Here is a 9570-nt window from a genome sequence, read left to right on the forward strand (position 1 = left end):
AGATCATTGGCATCCAGAAAAGGGAAAGGGCTTATTGTGGGAGGACTGGATTCGGACATGGTGTCAACAGGACCAAAGAAGACAAGAGGAAGGAAATCAAATCTGACGAAGGCACAGTTGAAGGTTGTCATTGATATTGCTGGCGGGAAACAGATGTCTCTGCCAGGGGTGCTTAGAGCAAAGCAGACACCCCCAGAGGTTACCCGATGATCATTTTATCCTACAATAGCAGGGGTTTAGCTAGTCTGCCCAAAAAGCTAGCTCTGAAGGAACTGGTCAGGACCAACAAACCTGACATTCTTCTGATTCAAGAAACGCTTGGAAAGGGGGAAGAAGTTATAGGTTGGCTCATCAAGCTCTTTCCGGGTTGGACCTTCCATGCTATTGATGCAAATGGCCATTCAGGAGGAGTGGCTCTGGGTTTCAACACAAAGGTACTTCGGGAGATCTCCTCTTGGGGATCGGAAAATGTTTTGGCAGTCAAACTTTATTCCAACGAACTCTGCATCCCCTTACATATTCTAAATGTTTATGGTCCAGTTTTGGATCGGGAGAACTTCTGGAATGCTTTCTTTGCAAAGTCTTTTATGTCGCACCCAAATCTTATAGTTGGGAGAGATTTTAAATTTTCTTTGGGGATGTCAGAATCGTGGAGGGTCAGAGCCAGGGCTGATCCCCTCACTGATTTTTTTCAAAATAAATTGGCCTCATCGCACATGGTGGATGTCCCTCTACTCAAGATGCGCCCGTCGTGGAGGAACCGTAGAATTGCAGAAGATTGGGTGGGAAAGAAACTAGATCGATTTCTGCTAGGTGAATCGATGGCAGAAAATTTACAGGCTTATAGACATTGGGTTGGGGAAGGTGGTCTATCGGATCATTTCCCAGTTTTTCTGGAAGTGAAAGGGGCTTTCACTAAACCGGGCACCCCTTTTAAATTTAACGCCTCTTGGCTTTTGGATGAAACTTATCTCAGTTTATTCCACAACACCTAGAAGAAAGATGCATTTAGTGAAGATGAAAGCCGCAGTCAAAATCTTATGGATAATTTGAAAAGGATGAAGACCGCCTCTAAACAATGGGCTCTTCAAAAGAAATTAAAGGATGAAGTAATGCTGGAAACTGTCAACTCTGAGATTGCGCTCCTAGAAGATCCAGGTGGAAATGGTTATGGAACAGCTGAAGCTCGGGATAGATTACAAGAGTTGGAGAGAGAAAGGAGGAGGATCCTTCATCAAAAAGAGGAAAGTTGGCGTTTAAAAAGTAGAGCGACATGGTTGCAGGCGGGGGATGACAACACCAAGTTTTTTCAGAATTACGCAAGAGGGAGGAAAAATTCCAACACTATCTGGGAAATGGAGAAAGATAATGGTGAACAGGCGCGCTCTTTTGAAGATCTGGCATCCTTAGGGGTAGATTTCTTTAAGAATTTGTACAAAGCGACAGAGGGAATCTCTATTGCAGAGGTTATAAGAGTTGCGCAGTTCTTCCCAAGGTTCATAGAGGAGGAAGGAAATGAATCTATAATGGCACCTGTCACAAAGGAGGAGGTTGAAGACATTCTCAAGTCAATGCAAAAGGACAAGAACCTAGGCCCAGATGGCTGGACCGTAGAATTTTTCCAACACTTTTTTGAATTCATTGGAGACGAGCTAGTGGCAGTCGTTGAAGATTCCAAACGTACAGGTACAATTCCAAACCCTTTCAATGCCACTTTTCTAGCCCTTATTCCCAAATCGGATCTTCCGGTTTCTTTTGATGAATTTAGGCCTATCTCTTTGTGCACATGCGTGTATAAAATTATTGCAAAAGTTATCTCCTCTAGACTTAAACCAGTCCTCTCTAGAAATATTAGTCCAGAGCAGTTTGGATTTCTAGACGGCAGGCAAATTCATGAAGCTGTCGGAGTTGCGCAAGAAACTCTTCATAGTCTAAAAATTGGGAAAAAAACGGGGTCTTGGTGAAAATCGATCTGTCAAAGGCTTATGACAGGATCAGCTGGCTGTATCTCAGGCTTTTGCTAACTCATCTGGGTTTTAGGTATGATTTTGTGAGATGGGTGATGAGTTGTGTTTCCTCTTCTTCCATAGCAGTGCTGATCAACGGAGCGGCCTCTAATTTTTTTAGCCCCGAGCGTGGCCTACGCCAAGGCTGTCCGCTCTCTCCACTTCTGTTTTTGCTGGTAGCAGACGGCATCAGCCTTATGATTCAGGACGCTAAAAGACAAGGGACTCTCAAAGGTATTGAAGTGGCGGTAAATTTGTGGGTCACCCACCTCCTCATCGTGGATGATATTCTACTGTTCAGCAACGGAAGTCTAGATGACTGTAGGACGCTAAAGAAGCTTTTGGACCTATTCCTGAAGGCTACAGGTCTATGCATTAATGAGAGAAAATCCACTATCACCTGTGCTGGAATGCCCAGAGAGCATGTTCGCAGAGTGGAACTGGTTCTAAATTTCGAAGTCAAATCGATGGAGGATGCCTTTAAATATTTGGGGTTCTATTTGAAGCCTGACAATTACAGGATAAAAGACTGGAAATGGATACTTGTAAAAATTGAATCCAAGCTGAAACACTGGAGTTTCAAATGGCTGTCCAGGGCAGGAAGGCTAGTGTTAATCAAATCGGTTCTGATGGCAATCCCAGTGTATTGGGCTAGTCTGACTTGGGTTCCTAAAGGAATCTTATCCTCAATCGACAAACTATGTAGCAGATTCTTGTGGGCGGGGTCTAAGTCGGAGAAAGTTACCCCATGGATTGCTTGGGATAAAGTGGCTCGACCCAAAGAGTGGGGAGGGTGGGGCATAAAAAATCTTGAATACTTCTCTAAATCTCTTGTAGCAAAGCTCAGCTGGAGCCTCATCTCTTCGGAGAATCTGTGGACTTCTGTTTCTAAAAGAAAATATATTGATCCGCTAACAATTCTAGATTGGATCAGATTGCCACAAAAGAAATGCAAAAACTCCTCGGTGGTCTGGAAAGTTGTGGTCGCCTCTGTCACAATTATAGAGAAGGGTTTGGCTTGGAGTGTGGGGGATGGAACACAGGTCAGGCTGGGCAGAGATCCTTGGGTAGGTTGCACTGAGATTTTCTCCCTTTCATAGGGGTTGGTTTCGGCTTTAAACGACAGAGGGTTATACACGTTAAATCAGGTCGCTGATCCTCGGGTTTCATCCATTTGGAGTCAAGGATGGATTCAGGAAGGGACTTACATTTGGAGGAAGAATGGCTGGAGGAATGGGATCAGTTCAGAAGGGATCTTCTCAATTCCTCAGTCTGGCTCTCAGACTCCCAGGATGAACTCAGATGGGTCTTTGGCCAGAATGGGATTTATTCTCCAAATATGGGCTACAAATGGATGATGTCTCAAAAAGGATGGGAGATTCCGGAATGGTGGTTTAAACCGCTCTGGAAACTAAAAGGGCTTGCAAAATCGAGATTGTTCTTCTGGTGTGTTTTGCTCCAAAAAGCCCCTACTTGGGACGTTCTACAAAAAAGAGGTAGGATTGGTCCTGGAAGGTGCCCGCTCTGCAAAGATAGTGATGAGTCTGTTCAGCACCTGTTCCTTTTCTGCCCCTTTAACTCTAGTCTTTGGGCCGAAATGCTAAGGCTTCTAAAAATCCCTCTCAGATGGGAAGGACAGGGGCTCTTGGAAGCTTGGCAGAAGTGGTGGAATGAAGCAACAAACAACAGAGAGAGAACAATTCCTCTGATCGTTACCTGGGGGACCTGGCTTGCAAGGAATCAAGCTATATTCAAGGACTCTGTCTTCCCAATAGGATGCCTTGCTGTTGAAGGTGTTGCAATTTATGAAAGTATCCCGGTTCCTATGGATTCTCCTCCCACCAGAGTCGTTCGACAAGAAATTATTAGATATACAATGCTGTGGGCTTATTTTGACGGAGCCTCAGATATTAATGGGCGCTGTGGGGCTGGTTTGATCATTCATATATCAGAGGTTAAGGTTGTAAAAGCTTCTGTTGGTCTGGGACAGGGCTCCAATAACTTTGCCGAATTGAAAGCTCTGCACTTCCTTCTTTGCTGGCTAATTCTTAGGAATGTGAGAGACGTCCATATCTTTGGGGATTCAATGAACGCTGTAAAATGGTTTAATGGGTCTCAACAGTGCCAGAATTTCACCTTGCTCCCTCTGCTTAGAGAAGTCCTTCGTCTAAAAGGACGTTTCTCGGAGATCTCTCTGAGTCATATCTATCGGGAAAGAAATTTCAAAGCTGACCGGCTTTCAAAAGAGGGGGTTGATCATGATTCGGGGTCTTGGTCTGTTCTGGAGGAAGAAAATGGGCTGGTTCGGCCGCTCAAACCGCCTATTTTTGTTTAATTTTTTCTTTTAGTTTTTGGACTGTCCATGTACATAGTTTCTTTTCTGTATATTCCCCTTTTACTTACAGTTTTTGCCACGGTCCCTGGGCTGTATACCTTTCCTACAGGAAGTCCGGGACATGGTTTCCCCTCTCTGTTTTTTCGTTCTACATTGGGGGTGCTGAATACGTTTTACTCTTCTGCTCTCGCAGCCGCATTGTGGATCTCTCCTATTTTGTGTTTTTTCACTCCCCGGAGGTTTGTTTCATATGTTGGTGGCGGTTTGAGCCCTCAACGGGCAGTTGAATCTGGAGCTCATATAAGCTCTTCAGGATTTATTCCTTTCAGGCACGACTACTTTTCTCCATGCTTGGTGAATTCAAGTCGTTCTGTAAATTTTTGATTTACTCTGTAACACTCTATTTATAATAGAATGTTCGGCTTTTTTCCGTGGAAAAAAAAAAATATATATATATATATATATATATATATATATATATATAACTTTAAATATAATACCAATATGTAAAATTATAATATTAAAAAAAATTATAAAAATATTTCTAAATGGGTGAAGAAAACATAGAATTTATAACCACCTTACTAATCATATGTGTATCAAGGATAGATTATAATAACTTTAATAATCATTATCTGAATACAAATCCATCCAACTTGATTAAGGGATAGAAAAAGCAATGGTTGAAAAATACAACCTCATTTAAAACCATATATTAAAGAGTACTTATAAATTAAATTATTGTGCTATAGGCGCATTCTACAACCTAGTATGAGGGGTTATGTGTGATTCCACTTGTATTCAACCTCGAGTTGACACATGTTCCTTTTAAAATAAAAGTAAAATATATTCTAAATAAAAATACAATGCGGCCTATAGTAAAATCATAAATGAATATACATATTTGGTAAGTTTTAATTTAAAGCATTATAAAACTTCAATAACCTCACTCTCACCACTGGTTTGATTCTCCCTTGGTTCGTTGTTAATATTACAACCCAGTACAAAGGATTTGTGGAAGAATTATTTCACTTTTGCTCTTGGAGCCATAAATAAATATTTCAATGTATATGTTAAATAACATAATTTTATATCATTTTTATATTATTTAATGTAGATGTGCTCATTTGGTTCTTGCTTCATTGTTAATATTACAACCCGATACAAATGATATGTGATAAAAATAAAAAGAAAAAGTAATTAGAAGAAAAACAATTCAATTACTTTATATGTGCAATTCATTTAATTTTTAATGTAAAATTGATAATTGGCATTCAAAAAAATATTTAATATGGATTATAAATCAAATATTTCACTATGCAAGATTAAGTAATACTAATGTATATTTAAAAATATATATTAATAAAATGTAATTATTTTAATACTAACATTGTTATTAAAACAATCTTATGGTTAAGAAAATTTAAGGCATTTGAAGTAGTCTCACTATTTTACATTTTGTTATTTTCTTCACATATATTTTTCTATCAATTTTGTTTAAAATCTAGCAAAGATTTGTTGTAATTGCAAATTTAAATTGTGTAATATACACAATCCAAATGCCCAAAGGTATTTTTAAGGTGTTGTATCCATTTATACATTTAAAAATGAAATTTAAACAATGAATAATCACACACACACAATATAGATCCATCTTAACCAGGAATTATCAAACACAAAGGAAGGATTAAATTTGACCCCTTCTGACACTTGGTAGAGCCATGGTTAAGATGAATATATACTAGGTGTATATATTTGACTAAATGAAAGTTACATTGCATTAAAAATATTGTTTCAATATATTTCCTCTATCAAGTTTAACTACCCTATCACCAATCACGTCCTGTAAAACTTTAATAAAAATGTAAATTAACTATTAAAAAAATATAAATTAAAACTTAACAGTGATACCAGCAACATATTTCATATAATTTAACTTTAAGAAAGAAATGTAATAATCCTTGAAAATTGCATATCATAAATGTTAACAAACAAGGGTAATAGCTACAAAGCAACTAGTTTTTGCCTTTACACCATGTTTTGTAATTTTGTTTTGAAATTCAATAAGAGAGGAAAAAACTACGTTTCAATTTCTTCAACCAATCATAGGATTTCAAAATTTTGTAGAAGAGTAAGACAATGTAAAAAATTACATTTCACAAACAAATATGACATAATACAATGAGGTAACTAGAAATGTATTCATAGAGTTCATTCACCTAAAAACATGGAAAAAGCATAATATAAGGATGAAAAGAATGGACTACTAAAAATAATTTATAAGGTGTAAAAATCATTAAATAAGTCAATATCATTATTGTTATATAATACAAGCATGTACAATGTTGAGAAAGAATGTGAGCCACACCATACAACCATAATGAACTTAGTAATCTTAAATAACTGCATAACCAAATTTGATATGAAACAAAGTATTCAAAACTACATATTACCTTAATCAAGTATGTGCCGCACTGTTAGGTCCCTATACTACTAGTGTAACCCCTTATTGTTATTAGTGCAACCCCTTTATCATATTTTTGTACCCATGTAGTCCCTATATTGTTATTATTGTGCCCCATAGAAGCCCACTATTGTTATTTTGTGCCCTTACAATATTATTGTTATGTTGGCTCTGATTATATTATGACCCCTTAGACTCCGATATATAGGAAGGAGGCCTTGTCGTTTGTATCATCCAAGAATTGTTCATTTGTGTAATTTAAAGGAGGATTCCCCATGAAGAGGATAATTTTTAAGTCATTGATCTATCTTTTCTATCTTTTTGTGACTTGGTTTCATAACATTTGGTATCAAAGCTTTGGATTCTAGGGTTTTGTTGCTCCAAACAAGCCATCGTGGAATTTGCACTATAACATTTTCCCTACAAAGTTTCAGAAGCTAAAAGAAAAACCCATTTGAACCGAAATAGTTCTGAACCTCAGATCCAAATTTCAGATCTTGTCTCTCTATAGTTTCAGAGATATGATCTGTAGAAGTTAGGGTTTTTGCAAGCTCCATAATTCCATCTGAAACAGGCCATTGTGGAATTTTCGCCATAATTATTTTTATACAAAGGTTCAGACTCTTAAATTAAAACCCATTTGAGCTGAAATCATTTTGGAGCTTGGGTCCTAATTTTAGATCTTGTCTCACTATATCTTCGGAGATACGGTCCAAAACATTTAGGGTTTTAGCAGGCTCCTGAATTACATCCCAAACAGGTGACCTTGGGAAAATCATCATAACTTTCTCTCTGAGCATCAGATTGAAATTTTGTAAGAAGTTGCATAAAGAGGAAGGAATTTAATTTTATTTGTATTTTTTTCTGGTCTGAAGGTCAAAACAGTGAGACGTGGAACTTCGTACAAGTTCACTCTACTGAAAAAACTGTATAATCAGGTCCTCTTGGGAGATTGGGCATAACTATTTCTTGGATAATCCAATTTCGATCAGACTAGTGGAATTGGAAAGAGGAAGCAAAGGGATACTATAGGTCCAAATTTCATACCTTAGAGATCTGAAATTTCAGAGATACAACAGATTCAATATCGAGCTACTAAAAGCAAGAAAAAGAATGACTCGAATCAAGAAAATATAAACACGTAGTAAGCAAATTGGATGGATGATTTGAAGAATGTGATAGAAGCTAAGATAAATAGTTTTATATGTGCCATGGAAGCTAATATTAATGGTAGGGAAGCATATTTGAAGAAAGGCGTGGAAAATTTAAAGAAAGACATGGAAGGTTTGAAGGAAGGTGGGACAAATCTGCTACAAGAAAGGCCTCCTAATGACGAAAAGGTAGTAGAGGAAACTCATGATGAGAAAAAAATAAATGTTAATCATGATTTCATAGAATCTAATTGAAGACCCACTATATTCCAAAGATCGATATGAGGAAGTTTGATGGCAAGGATCCCATAACATGGATACTACAGATGGAGAAATATTTTCATCTACATGATGTGCAACTGTTGCAAAAGGTAGGTATTGCATCTTTATATTTAGAACCAAATCACCTGGAAGAAATGATAGCACATTATGAGGATACAAAGAGCAACACCTTCTTTAGCCAATTGATAAATCTCAAACAAAAGGGTTCAATGGTAGAGCACATTGAGGACTTCCAAAAATTGAATATAAGGTTAAATGATATTCCAGAGAAGCAGTGGATTGATGTCTTCATAGGGAATTTAAAGGATAACATTTAACATGAGGTTCTCCTTTAGGAACCTAATTCATTGGAGAAGGCATACAGGTTGGCAAGAAAAATTGAAAGAAAAATTATGGCAATAAGGAAGCCTACCACTCATAACTATAAAGATGGAAGTGTTGTTGCTCCTAGCCTTTCACCACATACAAGGTTGAGACCACAAGAATTGGAAGAAAAGAGAGTAAAAGATCTTTGTTACAATTGTGATAGAAAATACACTAAAGGTCATAAGTGTGCTGAGAATAAATTAATTTACATAGATGGGTAAGAGGAGCAAGAAAAGGAACAAGAAACGTCAAAAGAAGAGGATATACACCATGAACCAATCCCAGAGAAAGAAGAAATAAATCTAACCATATCTTGTAATGCATTGACAGGAATTACCACTCCTTAAACTCTCAAGATAGAAGGGCATATCAAGAAGAAAAAGGTAACAATGTTGATTGATTTGGTTAGTACCCATAATTTTATTCATTGTAAGATAGCCAAGGAATTGAATTGCTTCCTATATCCAGCACCAGAGTGTCAAGTAATGGTTGAAAATGGAGGAACCATAAATTTCTCTGGAAAGTTCCACAATATCAAGCTATCCATGGGAGAATATGTCTTGAATAGTCCAATGCTTTCCATTCCAATGGGGGGTGTGCTTGTTGTACTAGGAGTTCAATGGCTACAATCTTTGGATATGATAGCTTTTAATTTTTAAGAAATTTTCTTGAAATTTTTTTGGGAAAGAAAGGATGTTGAATTAAGGGGTACTACAGGGAAACCGGGAAAGATAATCAACTCTAATGGCATGGAAAAGCTTCTAAAGAAAGAACAATGAGGGAAAATTGCACAATTATGTTCACTAGAGGTACCCACATCGAAATCATCTATTTCTCCAGATCTCCATAAAGTTTTGGACAATCATTCCAAGGTATTTGAGACTCCCAAATTCCTCCCACCTATTCATGATCATGATCATGCTATTCATTTATTCCAGGGCGTGTTCCCCCAAACATAAGGCCTTA

General features: G+C 37.5%; 1 protein-coding gene across 1 annotated transcript; it reads left to right on the forward strand.

Annotated features, from left to right (window-relative positions):
* The first annotated feature begins 206 nt into the window (after nucleotides 1–206).
* On the forward strand, nucleotides 207–995 carry LOC149217195 (uncharacterized). Its single transcript, XM_089390157.1, has one exon. The coding sequence runs from the start codon at nucleotides 207–209 to the stop codon at nucleotides 993–995; it is 789 nt and encodes a 262-aa protein (XP_089246283.1).
* Nucleotides 996–9570: the final 8575 nt, after the last annotated feature.

The sequence above is a fragment of the Pinus tabuliformis genome, chromosome 1_1, assembly GCF_031772625.1.
Source record: "Pinus tabuliformis cultivar Carrire ecotype Pingquan chromosome 1_1, CPIR1, whole genome shotgun sequence".
In the NCBI taxonomy this organism is placed as follows: Eukaryota; Viridiplantae; Streptophyta; class Pinopsida; order Pinales; family Pinaceae; genus Pinus; species Pinus tabuliformis.

Excerpts from the sequence above, each read along its gene's own strand:
- LOC149217195 (XM_089390157.1), top strand. The coding sequence starts at position 207 with ATGATCATTTTATCCTACAATAGCAGGGGTTTAGCTAGTCTGCCCAAA.